Source organism: Plecotus auritus (assembly GCF_963455305.1).
Source record: "Plecotus auritus genome assembly, chromosome: 11".
Classification (NCBI taxonomy): domain Eukaryota; kingdom Metazoa; phylum Chordata; class Mammalia; order Chiroptera; family Vespertilionidae; genus Plecotus; species Plecotus auritus.
Window position 1 is genome coordinate 2456085 of NC_137777.1, and position 22738 is coordinate 2478822.

At 55.2% G+C, this 22738-nt stretch overlaps 1 protein-coding gene across 7 annotated transcripts in view; it reads left to right on the forward strand.

Moving 5' to 3' along the window:
- The window catches only part of FAM135B (family with sequence similarity 135 member B), a 96950-nt gene that overhangs the window by 57461 nt on the left and 16751 nt on the right, over window positions 1-22738 (forward strand). For all 7 annotated transcript variants that reach the window (XR_013959354.1, XM_080647115.1, XM_080647113.1 and 4 more), the window contains 8 exons: window positions 2218-2357; window positions 7649-7719; window positions 8799-8972; window positions 12395-12521; window positions 19730-19883; window positions 21017-21066; window positions 21483-21638; window positions 22324-22397. Coding sequence is in view for 6 of the 7 variants with exons in the window: in XM_080647115.1 (XP_080503241.1) it covers window positions 2218-2357; window positions 7649-7719; window positions 8799-8972; window positions 12395-12521; window positions 19730-19883; window positions 21017-21066; window positions 21483-21638; window positions 22324-22397 (946 nt within the window). In the remaining variant the exon portion in view is untranslated. The remainder of the gene's footprint in view (window positions 1-2217; window positions 2358-7648; window positions 7720-8798; window positions 8973-12394; window positions 12522-19729; window positions 19884-21016; window positions 21067-21482; window positions 21639-22323; window positions 22398-22738) is intronic.

Here is a 22738-nt window from a genome sequence, read left to right on the forward strand (position 1 = left end):
TAATGGACCAGGTGGAGGAGTCCATAGGGGAAGGTGAGGCATAGAGGAGAGGGGGCAGCGAGAACACCCAGTGAATGGGGAGTGCCACTCATTCACAGCTGGGGAGGGGGGAGGGCAGCCGAGTTGGGGACTGAGGCTGCTGATCTCTCTGGCTGGTGAGGTGTGGCTCAGCCCTGGGCAGTGGGACTGGCCCTCGGAGGGACCTTCCGTCCCTGCAGAGACAGATGCAGAGCCATCACCGGGGCTCGCCCGCTCAGCAGTGACTCTCGGGGCTCCGTACTATTTCTGTAGCAGGTCCCCGCTGGCCCCTACCTCCCATGGTCTCCATGGGCCGGAGAGCGGCTCTGTGCTCCTTGGAGCCACAGGGGACACCGCTGGGAGGGGTGCTGCCGCTCTCACAAACAGCAGGTGCGCTGCCTGCGATGCTGGCCGCACGCGGCTCTGGGCAGCAGATGGCCCAGCAGATGGTGCAGGAGTGCGGGGTCACATAGCAGGGCCTTAGCCTCCTGGGGCTGGGTCTCCTGATGGCCTGAGACAGAGAGGGTTTCAGGAGAGAAGATAGAGCCTGGGTTCTGCTCCTCACAGAAAGCCCGCCTTGTGCTCGGGTGGGTTCAGTGCAGGCAGTCAGCACAGGACCGGGGAGGGGTGGGGGCGGGGGGCTGGTCCCCGCAGGGACGCAGGGGAAACAGAGGCAGCTGCAGTGGGCTGGCTTCCCGAGCCCAGACCCAGCTCCCTGCCACTGCGCTCACCCAACGCCTCTGCCAAATCCTCGGGCTGGGTGCGGGGAGCTTGGTCAGCCATGGGCTCTGTAAATGTGTGCCCGACCTGGGCACCATGCGGGCCGGTCTGTGGTAAGCCCTCACCTGGACTGGGGCTTCCCCACGGGTCACGTAGGGCCGGCTCCACCACCGTCACATTCACATGCCTTTTATCACGGTGTATCGTTCTGGCGGTTCTGTTTCATTCCTAACGTACTGTGCCTGCCTAGCTGGTGAGGTGACATGTGCACAGGTGTGCGCACGCAGGAGAAAGCGGAATGTACAGGCGTGGGCAACAGCGGGTCGGCAGGTGCAGGGTGATGTTCTTTTGAGTCCATAAAGCTGTTGTCGTCATCACGACCTGCGTGTCTTTTTCCACGCGGACAACTGCAGACCTGCTTGTGCCCGCCCCTGTGTAGGACCAGTTACTATCTGAGGTTTCGGCACCCGTGGCGGGTCATACCCCCACAGGTGAGGGGGCGACTGTACCCTCCATGGCGAATGCCTTGCTGGGCCAGGGGTATGCACGGCCTCGAGGGCCCACCCCTTGGACCCAGGTCGTAACCCCTTAGCATCACTCACATAGCCACCGTTGTCTGCAGACCCCAGCCTGTACCTGGTGAGCTGGCCCAGGTCACAGTGCGGCCCAGCTGACCTCTGACTCATGACCCCGTGGGCCTGTGTGAGCCCCCAGAGTCATCCCCGGGCCCCAGCTTTCGTGGAGGCACCCTTATTTCTGGAAATGGGTGTCCTTGCCTGATACACACAGTATAGGATTACCTCCTTGCTGGGAGGTGTCTGTCCCAGTCGCACAGGGCTCCCCACCTCCCACACTCCAGACAAAGTCACCAGGCTCCGGGGCCCTTCTCCCCGGGAGCCCCTTTCTCCCGCAGTGTCCCTGCTGGGGGCGACGGGCTCCCGGGAGCGTGGCAGCCTCCGTGGCCTCACAGAAGGTCAGATCTCTGTACCCCGCAGTGAGTGCCCCGGCCCGGCCTTCGGAAAGCACTTAGGAGCTAGGAAAAGTCACGCCGCTCACTTCCTGGAAAAACCCGGGAACGTCTCCTGCAGGCGGCTTTCCCTTCTGCCCGTTCCCCAGAAACCTCACCAGCTGGCCTCCCAGGTGGCTCCACTGTCCCTGTTCCTGGAAAGGCCCAGGAAGCGATCTGGTGTAGAGTCGTCCTGGGACCGCGTTCGGCTCGCCAGGGAGTCTGCTCGGTGGGGAGACTTGCACAGTTCAACACACTCCTACCCCCATCTCAAGGGAGCCGCACGTCCTTTAGGAGAAGTGAGCGGCCAGGATTCTCCCTTATTTACGCTCCGATTTCGTGGCCTGACCAAGGCCACACTGCAGGAAGGGGAACGGGGTTTGGGCATTGCTCTCCTCGGGCCGGACAGACACCGAGGAGGCCGGGGTCCGGGGTCCTGGGGTTCACGGGCCCCTCGCCCTCCTGTTTTGCAGAGGGCGACAGCCTGCACGCGGCCTGCGTCCACGAGAGCGCCGTGCACAGCCGCGTCTTCCAGATCTCGTACAGGAACGAGGAGGTGCCCATCAGCGACGCCGCCGTCTTCCGGGCTCACCTGCTGTTGGACGGCGAACGGGTGAGTCACGGACCCGCCAGCGGCCACGCGCTGCCGTTCCTGCCCTGAGGCACGGCTCCCGCCAGGTGCCTCTGTGTCCACCAGGGGAGAGAGGTCCGGGAAGCTGTAGGTCTGCTCTGGCATCTCACAGATGCGAGATTTCCCCACCTCCCTGCTCTTATTCACCTAGTTGCTCGTTCTTTCATTCCTGCACCCGCTCGTTTCCCAGCCCAGGGCGTTGCCGTAGACGCGCGGACTGTCTCAGCCACCTTTCCTTTGCCCATGGGTCCTGTGGATGAGCCTGTGGGGGTCTGTGAGCATCTGCTTCGGGCAGGGCTCTCGGCCCAGACTCTGGGTGAGGGGCGACCCCGACGAAGGCCGCAGGTCCTCTGCCCTCAAGTGACTGCTCGCTCATCAGGGAAACGGTCCATGAACAGCACCCGATCGATGAGCTCCTGTCCTCGCTGTGTGTGCAAGTGAGCAGCAGTGAACCAGGACGGGGAGCTGGGCCCTGGGAGGATGCCAGCGGTTCTCAGGGGAGCCGGCTTTGGGGTGCACACGCCAAGCGTTCCTCAGGGGAAGAGGAAGAGGAAGGGCGTCTCTGGGGGAGCAGCATGAGTCAAAGCTCAGAGCCCGGGGGCCTCGTTCCATTTGCTGGAAACGTGGTTGCAGGTGCCCTGTCCCACCCTGGCCGGACTGGCTCAGTGGCTAGAGCATCAGCCCGCGGACTGAAGGGTCCTGGGTTCGAGTCTGTTCAAGGGCATGTACCTCGGTTGCAGGCTGCCTGCAGGAGACAGCCAGTGGATGTGTCCCTCTCACATCAATGTTTCTCTCTCTGTCTCTACCCCTCTCTTCCACTCTCTCTAAAAACCGATGGAAAACCATCCTCGGGTGAGGATTAACAACACCACAATTACGCAGCTGCCCTGTGCATCAGATTAGCACACGTCAGAGGAACACGCGGAGTAGAAACCACCTCGGCCACCCCCAGACCCCCGGTCCCCATGGCCGCGTTCCCACAGAGCCCTTCCTGCTGGGCCTCCTTGAATGAGGGCAGTGACTCCCAGCTGGGAACGCAGACCAAGAGGCCCGCCTGCTCCTCACGGTCCCGGTGCTGTGCCTGAGGCCACCGGGCATCCCCCCGCCCCGGCCCCCATCCCGTGGCTTTCTGTCCCCACCCTTCACGGCCCAGGTGGGGACCACATTCCCCTGCGCGGCTGGAAGTGAAATGTTCCCGCTCATTCTTCGCTCATGAACCCACGCTCCCATCAAGGATTTGTGCCCCCCGTTAACCAACCCTGACGGGCCAAAGGTAAAATGGCGAGGGAGAAACATGCCTGGTGCCTTGGGGCGTCTATTTCCATGTTCGGTCCCTACGGCCCAATGTAACCAGATAAACAGACCAGGTTCGCTGGGTCCCTGAGCCTTCCCGCGGCCGCGTGCTCCGCTCACCCGCCCTGACGTGTATTTATAAGGGTGTCGACAGGAGGCGTTGTCTCTTGATGGATCCTGTGAGCTCCATGGGACCCGCCTCAAGTGGGCGCGAGCGCCTGGCGGGCCCACTGGGCGAGGCTCGCTGCTGCCTCAGGAGAGACCCTCCGATGATGGACCGTGGGACGGCCAGAGTTCAGCCCAGCACAAGTTCCCCACAGGACAAGGGACAGATGGGGGGCCTCCCTGGGAGCCAGCACCAAGCGGAGACCCCAGTGCGGAGGCAGAGCCTGGGCACCCAGAGCTCTGGGGGACAGGCCCCGCGGCAGGAGGAGGGTGGGGTTCCAGGAAGAGCAGCAGGGCCACGGTGACCTGCACGGTGAGTGCGGAGAAGGAGCAGGAGGTGGCGGCGGAGAGGCCGGGGGGCCAGACGTCCCGCACTCTGAAGGCCACGGGCAGGGAGGCAGCAGAGGCCTCCAGGCTTGCCAGAAGGGTGCAGAGGCACGGCGTTCGTTTGTGCCTGTGGGCTGTGCATATATACACATAAGTTCTTCGCTTAGTCCCTTCCTGTCCCTACACCCCCCCCCCCCGCCCCGACCTCTGTCAGTCTGTGCCATGCATCCGTGTCTCTGGACCTGTTTTGCTCGTGAGTTGATTTTGTTCCTTAGATTCCACGTGTAAGGGAGCTCATGTGATGTGTTGTCGTTCTCTGACTGGCTTATTTGCTTAGCGCAGTAGTTTTGTCCATGTTAGATAAGATAGCATGTGGAGAGGGGAGCTCCCTGCCTGCGCTGGAGGGAGTCTGCGGTAAGTACTAGCTGCTGTGTTTTCACCACCGTGTACAAAGGTGCTTCCTGGTGCAGGAAAGAAGGAAGGAAAGAAGCGAAGGGAAGGAAGGAGGGAGGAAAGAAGGAAAGAAGCGAAGGGAAGGAAGGAGGGAGGAAAGGGCCCTTGAAGGGAGGCGATGGCATTAACCAAGAAAAGGCAGAGCCATGGAAGGACCAGTACATGTGCATGTGAAAGTGTGTGCATGTGTGTGTGATCCTGTGTGCATGTGAATGTGTGTGCATGTGATCCTGTGTGCATGTGAATGTGTGTGCATGTGAATGTGTGTGCATGTGATCCTGTGTGCATGTGAATGTGTGTGCATGTGTGTGTGATCCTGTGTGCATGTGTGTGCGAGTGTGCGAGTGTGTGTGTGTTTGGAGGGCAGGGCAGGAAGCCAACAGGCAGCGATGAAATGAATGATGAGAGAAGGCAGTGACTTCATCCGGAACACCTTGCAATGAGATATTTTGGAGACATCGGCGAAGTCATAACTGGGCTCAGTCCAGCCCCACTCATCCGGCCCGGGCTTCCCTCCAAGCCCCGGAGGAACAGCAGCGGGCCTGGATCTGGGGCGCACCGTGAATCTTCGCTCCCGGGCCAATGCACGCCCAGAAGGCGGTCGGGGGCTCGCCGTGCCAGGCTCGCTTCCTGGGGCTGCGCAGGAGGTGGCGACGCTCAGGCTGTGTGTACACAGCGAGGTCCTGATTATGCAAAACAGCGCGAGGAGATGGAGTTATTCATAGCCCTTGGATCCAGCAAAATGCTAACTTTCAAAGGCTTTTTTTTCACAACAAATTTTAAAACACCAGGGGCCTAAAGATAAATTCCACCCATATGTCTCAGCCCGAGTTATGCTTCACCAGGAATATATTTCCAAAGAGGTGAGACAGTGCCATCCCTGCAGGATGAGAACATTCTGGCAAAGGAGCGAAGCCCAAAAGCTGTGGGGCGGAGATGAGCTTTATTTATTCCTCAAGCTGCCTTAGTGTTTCCTGTGGCGGCTCTGCTCCTGCGCCAGGTCCAGAAGGCAGCTAGGTGACACTGTCCCTTATGATGCCAGTCGACGGGATGCTGGGCAAGAAATGGGCGGGGGTTTGCTGCCGGGGCTCAGGCACAGGCAGAGGCGCTGTCCGTGACGGGGGGAGCCTGAGCCAAGCGGAGCTTCCAACTGCATGGCCTGATCAGGGATTCCTTCCTTCCTCCCTCCCTTCCTTCCTTCCTTCCTTCCTTCCTTCCTTCCTTCCTTCCTACCTTCCTTCCTTCTTACCTTCCTTCCTTCCTTCCTTCTTACCTTCCTTCCTTCCTTTTTCCCTTCCTTCCTTCCTTCCTTTTTCCCTTCCTTCCTTCCTTTTTCCCTTTTTCCCTTCCTTCCTTCCTTCCTTTTTCCCTTCCTTCCTTCCTTCCTTCCTTTTTCCCTTTTTCCCTTCCTTCCTTCCTTCCTTTTTCCCTTCCTTCCTTCCTTCCTTCCTTTTTCCCTTTTTCCCTTCCTTCCTTCCTTCCTTTTTCCCTTCCTTCCTTCCTTCCTTCCTTCCTTTCTTCCTTTTTCCCTTCCTTCCTTCCTTCCTTCCTTCCTTCCTTTTTCCCTTCCTTCCTTCCTTCCTTTTTCCCTTCCTTCCTTCCTTTTTCCCTTTTTCCCTTCCTTCCTTCCTTCCTTCCTTCCTTCCTTTTTCCCTTTTTCTCTTCCTTCCTTCCTTCCTTCCTTCTTTCCTGTCTTCCTTCCTTCCTTCCTTCCTTCCTTCCTTCCTTCCTTCCTTCCTTCCTTTTTTCCTTCCTTCCTTCCCTCCCTCCTTCCCTCCCTCCCTCCCTCCCTTTTTTTTTTCTTTCATGAGCTAAAATCTATAATAGAAACGTGCAATTGCCTGATTGTGAAATGTTTACAGCTTTCTGAGGACAAAACCAAATATGTCACAGGCTTCCGGCTATAAACCCGAAGCAAACAAATGTAATGGGGAGCCTTGAATGCCAAGATCGAGACAGAACAGGGTGTTGGTGGTTATGGGGGAGCAAGGCTCCGCACAGCCCGGGAACCGTGAACAGGGATCCCCGCTGAGTAGGGCCAGTGGTGAGGTCTGGTATTGAGCAAGCAACTGCCTTTGAGGGGGTGGGCTGACAGTGTTTCCTGTGGGAAAAGAAGGGGGCGGGTGCCATCCTTAGATGTGTGTGAGCATCGGGCAGGAAGGACAGAGAGACACGGGTGCGAATTAATGCCAACAGAGCTTTGGCAAGCTCGGAGGGGTGCAGCCATGACTAGGACATAAAACGCTGAAGCGGCTTAAGGCATAAACAGTGACATGGAAGGGCCTCACGGCAAAAGATGGGCTTCCTCAGGATGCTGAGCCACCTCGGGGAATGACGTCACTGCCCTAGCACTGGTCTCCCTGTACACCAGGAATGGTGCCCGCCAGGCGAGGGTGCCCGAGGGCAGAGGTGACAACCCCTCCAGTGTTACCCACCGCTAGCCAGGTGGGTTTCCCCACTCCCCCAGCAGGCGCTGGGCTGGGACATGGTACGCCTGCTTGAAATAACTCCACATCAACCCAGCTGGCGTGGCTCAGTGGGTGAGCTTCCATCTGTGAACCAGGAGGTCACAGTTCCATTCCCAGTCAAGGGCACATGCCCAGGTTGCAGGCTCGATCCCCAGTAGGGGGCATGCAGGAGGCAGCCGATCAAAGATTCTCTTTCATCATTGATGTTTCTCTCTCTTTCTCTTCCTCTCTGAAATCAATAAAAAATAATAATAATTTTATGTCAAATCTGTTTGCGGAACGAGGTTCTTGAGGTCCTGCAATGTAGAAAAATGGTTTAACTAGCATTTCTTTGACCAGTGGGTTCTTCCCCAAATTTGACTGTATAAATCCCTCCCGTTGTCCATGCAATGCTCACAGACACCCTGTCCCACCAGAGTTCCGTGGCGCATACATGGACCAGTGTGATCTCACATCACCGCTTCCTGCTGAGATTCCTCTTCCACATTTTGAAACAGAGACTGGCCGGAGTTGTCTTTTGGCCCCCACCTGACCCCTGAACTCCCTCGAGCTTTGTTTCTCCCGCAGGTGGAAGAGGCCCTGAGTGAAGTCGACTTTCAGCTCAAGGTGGACCTGCACTTCACGGACAGTGAGCATCAGTGAGTGCCCTTGAACTTGTGAATCCTGGCACCGCATTCCCTCCCCCAGGCCTTCCCCACCTGGGGCAGCCTCATGGCCATGCACCTCAGAACATCTTTAAAAATGCCTTTCCCTGACTGACTTATTCACTTAGCATAATACCTCCTAGGTCCATACATGCTGTCACAAAGGGTAAGATTTTGCTCTTTTTAATTTTTTAAAAATATTCTAAAAAATATATTTTATGATTTCAGAGAGGAAGGGAGAGGGAAGGAGAGATGGGAACATCCATGATGAGAGAGAATCATCGATCAGCTGCCTCCTGCACACCCCACACTGGGGATGGAGCCCACAACCCGGGCATGCGCCCTGACCGGGAATGGAACCATGACCTCCTGGTTCCTAGGTCAACACTTAACCCCTGAGCCCCGCTGGCCGGGCAGGTTTTGCTCTTTCTGTTGCTGAGTAATATTCCACTGTATATATGCACCACGGCTTTTTATGCCTCTCGTCGACTGACTTGAGAGGCTTCCATATCTTGGCTATTGTAAATGAAGGCTGTAATGAACGTAGGGGTGCATACATTCTTTCACATGCTCCTTTTAATAAGCCAACATTTGATCAGCTCCTACAATTTGCCATGGACTGTGCTAGGTGTTGGGGTGTGAAGGTGAATTTCTCACATCTCCTGGTCTCAGGAGGTGGGGTCTAGTGGAAAATGCAGACGCGCGGAGGCAGCTCAGTGCTGGCGTCTTTCGGGAAATAAAGCGAGTGTGGATGGGGGGCCAGGCGGGGTCCCCCCTGAGACGAGCCTCGGACAGATTCTGGCTGTCCTTCCATCCTTGGCGGTGGGCTTGGAGGTAGTGACAGCGGAGCGCACACCCCAGATCTGCCAGGGAACAGCGGGATGTCTCTTTCCCTCCTCGGAGCCTCAGTTTCCTCATCTGCCCGTCACGGGAAAGACAGCTTCTACCGGATGGTCTGCACAGGGCTTGGAGGCATGGCGGCGGGCGGCCGGGGCGAGGCTGTCGCGCAGATCTGCCTGGACGGAGGCAGCGATGACGCAGTCACTCACCTCGCCCACTCGCTTGCCTTGCAGGCTGCGGGACGCAGCGGGGGCCCCTGCCATCAGCAGCCGGATGCTTGGCTTACACTTCCACCCCCGCCAAGGCCTGCACCACCAGGTGCCCGTCATGTTCGACTATTTCCACCTGTCGGTGATCTCGGTGACCGTCCACGCCGCCCTGGTGGCCCTGCAGCAGCCCCTGATCAGGTACAGCGCCGGGAGCCCGAGGCGCAGGGTGGGCACCGGCTGGTTACACCACCGTGGAGGGGGCGTGAGGGACACGGAGGTGGCAGCGTCGGTCAGCACTGACCAGAGATGCTTCTCCCAGGCTGCAGGTGGGGCGCAGAGCGGACTGCCGGGCAGGGAGAGGTGGGCGGGGCAGCTGAGGGTACCAGGAGCCCCGGGGGCACAGGCCCAGGTCGGATAACAGAGTACAGACCCGACCCGAAGACTTGGCTGCTACACCTGGCTTCGCTTTGCCTCAGTGGGCCTATTGGAGAAGTCACGTGACGGCCCTGAGACTCCTGATCTTCCTCTCTAACAGGAACGGGTCCTGTCCGTCGAGGTTTCCTGACTCTCACGGAGGGCAGTGGCCGGGCAGGGCAGGGCTCCGATGCCTCCCCACTTGCAGGAGAGGAGCTCGATGGACACCCATGGGCTCAGGCTCCTCCAGACCAGGGTTAAATAGACCTGGCTCCCGCCCTCTCTCGTCTGCAGAAAGGGCTTCTTTTTTTTAATTTTTTAAAAAAAATTTTGAGTTTTTAATAAATCTTTATTGTTCAGATTATTACAATTGTTCCTCTTCCCCCCCCCTCCCCATAGCTCCCCTCCACCCGGTTCCCACCCCACCCTCTGCCCTTACCCCCCCCCCCCCCACTGTCCTCATCCACAGGTGTACGATTTTTGTCCATTCTCTTCCCGCACCCCCCACACCCCTTTCCCCCCGAGAATTGTCAGTCCACTCCCTTTCTATGCCCCTGATTCTATTATATTCACCAGTTTATTCTGTTCATCAAATTTTTTATTCACTTGATTTTTAGATTCACTTATTGATAGACATGTATTTATTGTTCATAATTTGTATCTTTACCTTTTTCTTCTTCTTCCTCTACTTAAAGAATACCTTTCAGCGTTTCATATAATACTGGTTTGGTGGTGATGAACTCCTTTAGCTTTTTCTTATCTGTGAAGCTCTTTATCTGACCTTCAATTCTGAATGATAGCTTCGCTGGGTAGAGTAATCTTGGTTGTAGGTTCTTGCTGTTCATCACTTTGAATATTTCTTGCCACTCCCGTCTGGCCCGCATAGTTTCTGTTGAGAAATCAGCTGACAATCGTATGGGTGCTCCCTTGTAGGTAACTGTTTTTCTCTTGCTGCTTTTAATATTCTCTCTTGGTCTTTTGCTCTTGGCATTTTAATTATGATGTGTCTTGGTGTGGTCCTCTTTGGATTCCTTTTGTTTGGGGTTCTCTGTGCTTCCTGGACATATAAGTCTATTTCTTTCACCAGGTAGGGGAAATTTTCTGTCATTATTTCTTCCAATAGGTTTTCAGTATCTTGCTCTCTCTCTTCTTCTGGCACCCCCCATAATTCTGATGCTGTTACACTTGAAGTTGTCCCAGAGACTCCTTACACTATCTTCATATTTTTGGATTCTTTTTTCTTTTTGATTTTCTGGTTGGATGTTTTTTGCTTCTTTGTATTTCAAATCTTTGACTTGATTCTTGTTATCCTCTAGTCTGCTGTTGGATCTCTGTATATTATTTTTTTATTTCAGTCAGTATATGCTTAATTTCTAGTTGGTCCTTTTTCATATCCTTGAGGGTCTCGCTAAATTTATCGGCCTTTCCTAGAAAATTCTTGAAAGACCTTATAACCATGGTTTTGAACTCTATATCCAGTCGTTTGCTTTCCTTCATTTCTTTCATTTGTGACCTGTTTCTTAGTCTCCCTCTCCCTCTCCCTCTCCCTCTCCCTCTCCCTCTCCCTCTCCCTCTCCCTCTTTCCCTCCCATCCTCTCCCTCTCCCTCTCTCTCTCCCTCCTATCCTCTCCCTCTCTCTCTCCCTCTCCCTCTCTCTCCCTCCCATCCTCTCCCTCTCCCTCTCTCTGAAAAAGCACTGGAAAAAATATCCTCAGGTGAGGATTAACAAAAAAATAAAAATAACCTACTCCCACAGCACAGAGCTGATAGGTGCTGCTGGGGTCGAACCCTGGCCGCCTGGGCACACTGGCTGCCTCTTAATACTTGTCCACACTCTACTTGGGCGACATCCCTCACTCCTCATCCTTCCACCCAGTGTGGCTTATAAACTGCTCTACACTCACTGGCCTGAGTTCACCTCTCTCGTATTCCGTCTGCCTCGCTCTAGCCCAGTGGTTCCCAGTGTGGGACACACACCTCACAAGGCGGGGGCGGGGGGGGGGGCGGGCAATTTGATTTTTAAGGGGGGCAATTCGAGAATGAGTTATTAACAGTGAATTTTGCATTTCTTATGGTTCTCGGGGCCTCATCTACAGTATATAAACATATGCCATATTTATGCATTTCAGGTCTCTATTATATGTTTTGAAACTTTACTTGCTATTTCTTTATATCACTTCATATTATTTTTTAAAACAATTTCTAAGTGATTTTTCCTCAGTACTTCAGCTATCCTTTCATTTTTCTCTTTCATGGGTGCCATGTTCTTTGGAAGCTTGTGTAGACCAAGTTAATGGCCTTTTCAGTGTCCTCCACATGAATAGGAGTTCACTTCTGGAATGGGAGGACTTCTGTGTCACAGGGGCATCGGGATGTTAGAGGTGCTTAGGTGGGGCATGGCCGAGAAAAGGCTGGGAACCACTGCTCTAGACCCAAGTGTGTTTACCGTGAGGGCCATGCCTTAATCATGTTGCTGCCTTAACCCCGACTCACAGCCCGGCACGTGGCAGGAGCCCAGTGAATACCTGACTACGTGAATGAAGCAGAAATACGATGCTCGCTTCATTTCCCCGCCAGCGTTTTAAGCAGACACGGGTCTCTTGGGTTAACACCTGGCAGGGTCCTTCCTGAGCACCTGTGCTTTATGGTGTCACCTGCGGCTGGTTATCCTCAGGGTCTCTTTGCCATCAGACACCTGGAATCTCGCTGCGGGAAGAAGACATGCCCATAAAATAGTCTTGACAATGGAGGACAATTGACCGTTAGGGTAATTAATAAAAGAGATGGAGAGAAAGAGGCCATGAGAACACGCAGACGTTGTCACTCCATCCATGGAGGGAAACCACAAAGGTAAAGGAGGTGGTCATGAACCCAAATACGAGAAATCCAAGTGATTGTATCGGCTCCTGAATCCCCTTCGATTCTGCCTGTGACTGTCGCCTTCACGCCCGTCAGCTGGTCGTCCCGTTGACTTGCCGAGCTGGCGGGGCCTGTACAGTTGTCCATGGAACAGATTACAACATCTCCAACCGGCATTGACCTCGTGGGCTTCATCGTCAACAATCTGACAGCCACGATCCTACTAGGACCGCCCCTTCCGTAGGACTTGTTTTGTGGGCTCCCCAGCCATTCCCCCAAGGAGCTGACTTGGTGGAATCATCTTTCTCTACATCCTCTTTCTCCCTCTTCACTTCTCTCCTCTTCAGCTTTACTCGCCCGGGAAGAGGCTCCTGGCTTGGTAAGGGCGGCCCGGACGCGGGCCCGGAGCAGACCAGCCTTTCTCTGGAGAACCTGGTCTTCGGAGCTGGGTACTGCAAGCCGACTTCCTCCGAGGTACGTCAGCGTGGGGCTGCGCAGTGGCTCCGAGACCAGCAACCTTCACTTTGTGTGTGTGTGTGGGGGGGGGGGGGGGGCGGGGGCGGGGGGCGGTTTAGTCAAGTGCCAGCTGCTTCAAACGTCCCACTTAGAGCATCGTTGCTCTGGGCGTCCCTCACTGTCATCTGTCCCTCCATCCCTTGTTCAGTTGCTGCTACTTCCCGCAGACATACTCCAGCTGCCAGGCCTGGGCAGGCGCCGAGGGTCCCGTCTGCGTGTGGCACCTCTTTGACCTGGTTCCTCGAAGGATGTGGTTCTCTGGGGGCCACAGGGCATGTGGTGTGGGGCTCCCCGAGGTGGCATGGGAGTGCCAAGGGGCTGCCCTGCGAGACTTCAGAAACCCTAGGTCTGGTGTGGGTGGCAGCTGGGGTCCCTGTGGCTCACTCAGCCCATCTGATTCTGTTGCATCCATGGAGGTCGAGGGTGAGCCGGCCACCTCTCTACCTCTGAGCCGTGGTGACAGGAGAGAGAGAAGTCTGGTCTCAGGCGCCTGCCGTGCTAAGTACGAGGTGGCTTGGGGGTGGGTTCTTCACCTCTGGGGAAACTCAGGTTCCTCAGCCCTAACGTGGGGTGACTGTATTTTAGAGAGGGTTTCGGGAGTTCACATGTGTCAAAACAGTGCAGAAATAGACTCCGAGCAGGCATGTGACACGGCATCCTTTTTTAAAAATTCTCCTTTCTCGGCTATTTTGGGGGATGTGTGTCAGAGAAGACATCCTGGTTTCCCCCGGAGTCGGATAGAACGCGTATTTGTGGGTGCAGCTGTGAGCTTGCTCTCGGGGCGCAGCTCCATGGGTGGTTTTCAGGACCTGATTCTCTTCCGTGCATCGTCCATCTGGGCCCATTCAAACGTGCTGGCTCAGCGCTGTGCCCACAGCTGCCTGCCCACCTGGCAGGGGCTGCGGGCAGAGAATGAAGCTCACCCCTGCCCCACCCCCGTCCCCTGGGGCTGTGCCTCCAAATCCCTAAGAAGCAGGTGCCTCAGGGAATCGCGCTGCAGCCTCACAGACCGCAGCCACAGCGGGTCAGGGAGCAGGAGTCCCTCCCACACCGGCTCCTTGCAGAGGCCTTGGCACCGGGGCTGGTGGCAGGACCAAGCCCAGGAGGGGAGGGTTGCTGTGACAAGTGTGTCCCTTTGTCCTCAGCCCCTCCCACCCTCAGCCCCTTCTGACAGCTTCCGATTTAGGGCCGGAGGGAGGCTCTGTCTCCTCCCCATCGCAAGCCCGCAGCTTTGCCTGGGGAATTATTTTCCCCTCCAACTCCCGGCTTATCTGTCCAAAGGGGTTGGAATGCCTGCCTCGCGGGGTTGCCGAGATTAAATGAATAAGCGTATAAAAGCCTTGAGCTTCCAGCCTGGCATAACAGCGCTCCAGCAATCCCTGGGCTGGCATTATATTCCTTTTAGTTGATCCACATCATTAAACTGGATGATAATTAAATCGGATGTGACTCCAGGAGCCCCAGTGTGGTCTCGTGGGCAGGGCACTCGATGAGGGACTTCGATTATGTAGTTCTGCTCTTGGCTTGAGCACTAACTAAACAGCGTGTGGTTTTCCTGTGTGACCCTGAGTCAGATGCTTGCCCTCTCTGGGTCAGTGTCCCAAGGAAGGAGATTGGATGCGATCGCCCTGGAGGCCTCCGTGCGGTTTCTGCTGTGAAATCTGTTTGCATGAGAGACGGCATCCTCACAAAGTCGCTGGCTCTGCGTGCAGTCCAGTCAGCAGACTAGTGGACGGGTGCTCCCGGGCCCCTGAGGCCCCTCCCTGCCTCCCTGCCCTGCGTCTCAGATCCGCGCTGGCCCCGGGAGAGCAGAGCGGCAGGTGGGGGGCAGGAGAGAGGCCCGTGTTCCCACCACCAACCTCCCACGCCGCCACGCCCTGTCCATCCCCCGCCTCCCCCGCCCTGCACCGCGAACAGGATGTTTCTTCCTCTGAAATACAGCAGGAACGCTCCCTGCGTCATCTGGGCTCATAACTGCTCCGGCTGAGCAAATACAAACCATAACGTGGGCACAGCTGTTCCCCGAGCCGTTCAGACTTGACGGGGTTCCTGCACAGAACAGTGTTCCCCCCTGCCCTGGCCCTGCAGGAAAGAAACCCACATTTAAATGGGACTCTGCCACTTCCTAGCCTTGGCCCTTGAGTCTAGTCAGTGAGCCGTCCGCGACTCACTCACCTTCCCCCGGTCAGTAAAGTAACAGCAATACTTGGGGTGTCGACAGGCGGGACGGTGCACACCCCTGTGACGAAAGCTGCTGGGGGCAGGTTCCAGGCGTAGCGATTCTAGAAGCCAACAGAGAACTGACTATTGTCACCCTCCCCCCCCAAAATATCAGCCTGTCCTCCCGATCCACATCCTGTTTTCCCTGAAAAATGAGCAGGGCCCGCGGAATCTTCCCAGCCCCACGCTGGCTGCCTCCAGTGCTCTGCATAATTGAATGTATTTGATAGTTCCAATCATCCTGAAAAATCACTTTACAAATATTGAAATAATAAGAGATCCATCAGAGCACCAGTGGTGTAACATTACCTTCGGTTCCCATGGCAACCACGGTGTTGATGTTCAGCGGGGCGGTTATTAATGGCATTTGCCCACAGCCGCGTGTTGGGTTGGCTCGGTAAGTGCACACCCGGGTGTTTATCATCACCTGCCGTGCGTGCAGCTCATTTCGACTTATGTTTATTGTGGGGATTTTAGAAATGGTTTTTTATTTGCTGGTTTGCTTCTGTTTGATTTTTTCGGGAGGCATGTTGCCAGTGTCTGGTAAGCAGTTTCCTGGCTGTGTTGCTCAGTCTGTCCTCCGTGTGTGTGTGTTTTGGGGAGGCAGGTCATTGAACGGGTTCAACGGGATCTTTGGGGCGTAGACTCAGTGGCTGTAGGACACCTCACGAGGCAAGAAATCCAGCACCCAGAAAACAGAAGGCGGAGGGATACTCACCGAGCAACGACTGTGTGCTCCCCACAGTGCTCACTTTTTGCAAGCACGGTGATCTCTCCCGAGTCTTAACGTCCACAAACGTTTCTAAGTAGGAGACCCATTCTACAGGTGAGCAAACTAAGGCTCTGAGAGGCCAGGCATCCTTCCTAATGGTAGTTGTTTGAACCAAAATTCGAACCCAGCTCTAGATAACTCTGTAGGGATTGTTCTCTTGCGTGTATTTGCACTAACATGAGCTCGCCCCACACTTGTTCTCATGGTTGATGTATTCAGAGTGGTCCGCGTATGGCCAGTACGGAATTAATTTTCCTGCTCCTGTTTTTGCTGGTCTCATTTCCTTTAGTGCAGTTACAATTAGAAGTAATAGAAGTAGAATGAGCCCTCGTTTTGCTCATGTGCACACAAAAATTGCAGTTTGCAAAGCAGTGTTAGAATCCAGGGTGACCCTGACGCACAATCCCTCATGTGTTTGAAATACCACACATAGCCACCACGTGGTGATTTTTATGAGACACGTCCACGTGATTTAATTGGAGAAGAATACTGGTTTTCCTTAAATCAGAGCCTTCCTTCAAATTAGATCATAAAAACAAAGACATTCTTCAGAAAAGTGTGGGGTTCGGTGATGCTCTGAAAACTAGATTTGCCTGATCGGTGTGAGTAGTGGAATGTTCTTAATTAAATATGAAGAATGCCACGTGCCTGCAGCTCACGGAATTGATGAGCGTCACACGCCGTTTGGGGAGTAACTTTTAACAAAGAGCACATGGAGATGAAATAGGAGCAATGAAAGTGCTGACACTGAATGTCTGAACAGATGGGTTCAGCATTTTCACACGCGGAGTGTTCAGGGTTTTCTATGCAATGGTGGTTGCCTTGGCTGAGGACCAGCTGTCTGCAGACCCAGGCGCAGCTGTGTAATGGCCTGTGCATGTCATCCGAAGGCTCTGCAGCAGCACCTCTTCCAGGAAGCCTGCCCTGCCCATCCCACCACACGTTCCCAGCATCCTAAGGCTTCTCCTAATGGGACTCCACTTTTCGCAAGAGGGTATTTGTGTCCCTGGTTCCTCCAACTTAAGAATGGTTTTCCTGCCCTAGCCAGTATGGTTCAGTGGGTAGAGCATAGGCCTGCAGACCAAAGGGTCCCGGATTTTATTCTGGTCAAGGGCATGTACCTCAGTTGCAGGCTCCTCCCCGGCCTGGGCCCTGGTTGGGGCATGTGCAGGAGGCAACCACTATGTTTCTCTCACATCAATATTTTTCTCTGTCTTTCCCTCTCCCTTCCACTCTCTCTAAAGATCAATGGAAAAATATCCTTGGGTGAGGATTTTAAAAGAAAAAAAAAAAAAAGAGCCAAAACCGGTTTGGCTCAGTGTATAGAGCATCAGCCTGCGGACTGAAGGGTCCCAGGTTCGATTCCGGTCAAGGGCACGTACCTTGGTTGCGGGCATATCCCCAGTGGGAGGTGTGCAGGAGGCAGCTGATCGATGTTTCTAACTCTCTATCTCTCTCCCTTCCTCTCTGTAAAATATCAATAAAATATATTAGAAAAGAAAAAAAAGAGTCGTTTCCCCCAGGGGTTGGGGTGTGAGGAGCGGGGGCAGTGCCTATTAATCTCTGGAGCGCCCATGTTTAGCAGACAGGAAGCACCAAGTTTAGAGCAGTTAGGATCATGATGATGAATGGAATGGAACTGGCCGTGGGCCTTGCTGGAGAATAGAGAGAAACCCAGTGGGACTCCCAATCATACTTATAGTCAAGTAGATCAATAGTGACAACGGATGCATTTACCCAAGATGCATCATCCATCGGCACTAAGGTAACTCACAGGAGGGTTGTGAATTATGCAGGGTTAATATGTCAACTTATCTAATTACTAGTGAGGTCTTGCTTTTAAAGGTTTAAACCGGCCCGGCTCTCTCGGGGATGGAGGAATCGAGCGATTCACTAAAAAAAATGCCATCACGTATGGAAGGGCTCACATGGAATTCCTACTGATAATAACCCTAAGACTCATGGGCCCTGCCTTTGTGCTGCTTATGGGAAGTTTTCTTCTTACTCTTGTTGCCCAATGAGGGCCGCGAAGGCCCTGTCCAAGGTGCTGAAGCTGGTGAGGGTTGGGAGGAGGTGAACTTGACCCCCTGACCCCAGGCTATTCCTGTAATTCCAAGCCCGCTGAATTTGTAGGGCACTCTGTTCTTTGCTTCATAAAATGGAGTCAATAAAACTGACCTTGCAGTGACTTGGGAGCAAGCTGAGTCAGAAAAGTATATTTTAAAAATCGCTGCTTAAAACAGGCTTCTACACAGAGAGGAAAGGAAGCCACGTTGAGGCGTCAGGAAGGAAAACAAGGAGCAACAAGGATTGCCGGGCCTGATTCTCAGCCACAGTGTGCGCTTGTCCTCCGCACCAGACGGGGCGTTGAACTCCCAAAGGGTGGTGAGGACGAACACCGAAGAGGGAGGACTTGCTCCTGAGGAGCGATAAGAAGGGGCCGTTGTGAGCTGGGAGCAGGGCCAGAAACGGGGCTCCGGGCTGCTCGAAGCAGGCAGACTAGGGACCCATCCCCCCTGGAGCCCACAGCTTTATGAACCCGCTGTCGGCTTTTATTTCTGCTGAGTCACCGCTGACGGAGGCGCTGCGGGACTAAATGGACGCCTCCGTCAGTGTGCACAGACCCGGCGGGGCACTGGCCACTGCCAGGCCGTTTCCGCAGGCCCAGGCCGCACACCGACAAAGGCCTCCCCTGCCGGCGCTCAGCTCGGGGAGCGTTTCCCCGGCGGCAGAGTGGAGTGGCCGCGAGTAAGTAAGTCATCAGGCTCTTGGAGCCTCAGTCTTTTGATCTGGGAAATGGAAATAGGAGTTTGTATTATTTATTTTTCATTTTATTTTAATCCTCACCCGAGGATATTTTTCCACTGATTTTCTTTTAGAGAGAGGGAAAGACAGAGAGAAACATCGATGTAAGAGAAACACATCTATTGGTTGCCTCCTGCACACGCCCCGACTAGGGCCTGGGCTGGGGACGAACCCACAACCGAGGTACGTGCCCTTGACTGGAATCGAACCCAGGACCTTTCGATCCGTAGGCTGATGCTGTATCCACAGAACCAAACCGGCTGGGGCTGGATTATTCATTATTTGGTCTGATAAGGAAGAACTCCAAGGCATGAGACGTGATCAAAGCAAGGAACAGAGAAATGTCCAGAGCGTTTGCCAAATTGTGGGTACGTGTGTGTGCTTTCAGGACACACCTGCACATATGAAGTGCACACGCACCCATGTGTGCACATAGGCATACGGACATATTCTAGAAGGACCCATAAGGAATGATTGGGTTCTGGGGAATGAGGCACTCTATGTTGTGTTTCCTCGGTAATACAGGGATGTTTACATATTTCTATTCATTTTGAAAATCAGAATTGCCTTACGTGGTGCATGTTGACGATCCAAGGAGATGAAGCAGATGGTAGGGCTCTCCAGATGCCTTGTCAGCAGTGGGTTCCAGACCTGGGGAGTCTGACACGCACCTGCTCACACTCTCTGTTAGCTTTTCTACAGCCGTGCTGACGTCCGGTCTGAACACACTGGGAGAGTGGGAATGGGAGGGTGGGGTCGCCCGAGCGCCTGTGAGCACAGAGTCCGAGAGATGGAAATGTTTGTTTATGAAATGGCAATGTCTTTTGGTTCCAGTCCCTGAGGAATGTGTCGCGTAGGTTCAAACCAGAAGGGACCTCCGAACGGGAATCCAGGTTTGCTCAAGGCCCGGTGTGTCCACCCTCAGAGCCGCGCACAGAATGCTCGCCCAACACCGACTGTGTCACCTCCCACTTCTTCCTAACGCGCGTTTCTCCTTTCCAGCAGGAGGCACTACTCGCCCCCTTGCCGCGAGGGCCTTGCTAAATTCCTCATCTCCCTGGGAAAAGGAGCCTCCCTCTGTCTGTCCGCGGCCTCTCCCAGGGGCATGGGGGAGAGGCCTGTGCTGGGTGCATTCACTTGTCACAAACCTGTGAGGCTGGTGCCGCCGCCATCGTCGCCTCCGTCCCCGCCTCTGCTGTTAGGAGTGTGACTGTTACTGTTATCCTCTCCCCGGGAAGGTGGTGAGCCAGCGGCTCGGCACGTGGCGGCGTTGCACCCGCACAGGGGTGGGGAAGAGACGCGAGCCCTTTGCACTTTTCTCAGGCCCAGGCCGTGCGACGGTCCTCAGCTTTGGTTTCTGTCCCCGCAGGGCAGCTTCTACGTGCCCTCGGAGAACTGCATGCAGCGCGCTCACCAGTGGCACCGGGGGCTGTGCCTGCTGCTCCTGCACGCCTACCGGGGGCTCCGCGCCTACTTCCTGCTCATCATGAGGGATGTCCCAGAGCTGCCACACATGGAGCTGGGTAAGAGCCGGGCCCCGGGGACACGCTTCCCACAGCCCTTCCTCTGTCTACGGGGCGCGAGCAAGGCCGCACGCTTCGGGAAACCTCCGAGTAACGAGGTCACTCAGGTCGGTATTTCTGTTTTGTGCGTCATTCTAGGAGAGGATCTTAGATGTGCAAGTGCAGGAAGAAAAGACGCAAGCAACTCAAGAAGCGTGCATGCATGCATTCATTCACCCAACGAGCATTTATTGACCACCTCCTATACACCTGACACTGTTGGAACATAATGCTAGTTTATAGCCTTGTCTTAATTAGGTGGTAATTAGGGAATTGCAAATTACAAGAGTGCACAAGAAATACATGCATACATAAATAAATGCAAATATCCCCTTTAACATGGATGACCACAGAGACCTCAGTGGCTTCACAATGGTTTTCTGGGGATGAACTGCTTCCTGCCCATCACCAAACAGTGTGGAGACCATTGGACCTGAATCCTCTTGATTGACAGATGGTGGAACTGAAGCTTAGAGAAGTCAAACAATGGCTCAGGGTCACACAGCAGTGTGTGGCCGCACCATGCCAGGAGTGCAGGGGTCCTGCAGAGACTCCCAGGGTAGGGTCCTGGCTTCATGCCACACTCACTCACAGGGAGTAGAATGTTGAGGTTCTGTTTAAAGTCCTCTAATGGGGCCCCTGTGTCCCTAGACCAGAAGCCAGGTCCTTAACCTGGGGTTCAAGGTCAACAGGAGAAACCCGCTGGGTCCCTCAGCTTCTTGGCTCTGCGGCGCCACCTCGCTGGACTGCCAATCATTCATCCGTGCCGTAGAGATGCAAACCTGTGTCCCACCTGTGTGCACACACGCATGTACCTGCAAAGGCACCAAAGAAGGGGGAGTCACTTTGAACTTGCGCCAGGAGCCCTTGTTGGCCTCGCGGAGGCTGACATCACAGGCTCCCAAGTCACGTTCATCCCCTTGGCCACCCGGAGCCAGAAGGCAGTAGGGACAGGCGGAAGGAGAGTCCTCGGTCTTCGCGTTCCTTTCTGTGATTTTAACGCTCACACGACGCCCGGCTTCATCCCTGCAGTGAGCGGTGGCTGCGTGCCAGGGCGTGTCCGTTTCACTGCGTGCCGTCCTTTCTTTTCCCAGAGTCCCTCGCTGTTGAAGAAACGCTGAATCGGCTGTGCTTGGAGCTACAGGTAATGGGAGAACCGTCCCCTCTGGTCTGAACAGCCGGGTTACGCCGGGCAGACACGGTTGCTCGCTTGGTAAAGAAGTCAGAGCTGAGCCCGGCCGGCGGGGCTCAGTGGGTGAGCGTCGACCTATGAACCAGGAGGTCACGGTTTGATTCCTGGTCAGGGCAGGTGCCTGGGGGTGTGGGCTCCCTCCCCAGTGTGGGGCGTGCAGGAGGCAGCCCATCCATGATTCTCTCTCATCACTGGTGTTTCTATCTCTCTTTCCTTCTTCCTTCCTCTCTGAAAACGATACACACACACACACACACACACACACACACACACACACACACTGGGGAAGTCGGTAAAGCCGCCAGGGAGGAGGCTGCAGTCGCTTCCTGGAGGAGGGGGCCTTTACCGCCGCCGCTCTGCTCCCTCAGATGCTGAACAACCCGGAGAAGATAGCCGAGCAGATCAGTAAGGACCTCGCCTGGCTGGCCTCCCACCTGATGGCCCTGTGGACCCATTTCCTGGACACGGTGACGCTGCACTCCCACGTGACCTCGTACCTCACGCAGGAGCATCACACCCTGCGGGTGAGGGACCACACAGTTGGTCTATGGTGCAGAATATGAGCTGGGGTTGGCTGTAGATGGGGGTGGGGCAGGGGTAGATTGGCTACCCCCTGCACGGGCCTGAGATGTCTTTGAACTTAGCCTCCCACACCTTGGCTCTGCCTTCATGGCATACCTCCCTCGGCCACCAGATGATAGCAGAGTCCGTTGCAAGGGGTATCACACATGTTTTGGAAAGTCTTTTCAAATGTAAGCGTCCTTCCTGGCGTATTTTTTTGCTGCGAGCTTGGATGTGCTGTCGCCTCACGCACAGCGAGAGGACCCCGTGGCTGAGTCTGCAGAGGCGTGGGGACACCCATGTGTGGCTGGCTTTGCACATTCTGTTTCCTCTGCATGTATTCATGGTCCCCGTGTTCAAGTGCGTTATACTCTAGTTGAAGAAATAAGCCCCAAATAGAAAAATGACAGAAAGCGATGTCAGAACAGCTTCCTAAACGTGCGTTCAACTCTGTCCATAAGCCATGCTGGGGCGAGAGCTGTGAGTGACAGAGGCCCCTCTGGGGGAAGAGAAAGGTTGTTCCAGAACTCGGGGGCGCGGGTGGGCTCGGAGCCTCCCTTTAGGGCTGATCTCCCGGGACCTCGATGACCTTATAAAAGCCAGGGACAGCTGCCCATGAGTGGAACAGTTCACGTGACCCCCCTTCAGGTGCGGAGGTTCTCCGAGGCCTTCTTCTACATGGAGCACCACAAGCTCGCCATCCTGACCTTCCAGGAGAACCTGTGAGTAGCCCTCCTGCCCACGCCGCACCCTCGGAGTCGGTGCTTGAGACGGCGTTGTTCAAAGCGCCGCCGCCCTTGGCTACCAGCCGCGTCGGAGCGGGGTCTTCCCACCTCTGCCCACCGGGCTGCGTGCTCTGTGCAGGGGGAGGCAGGCGAACCGCAGGGGCAGGGCTGGCAGGGCAGGGTCCCGGCTCTGCCTCCTCGTGCTGGGTGTCATTGTGGCTCTACAGACAGAACGGGGCTCCCGGGCCCCCGGAGGCGCCTGCGGCGAGTCCTCTGCCCAAAACAGTTAGAAGCAGATGGTGTGGCTGTGACCACAAGTATGTGAGACGAGACTCGGA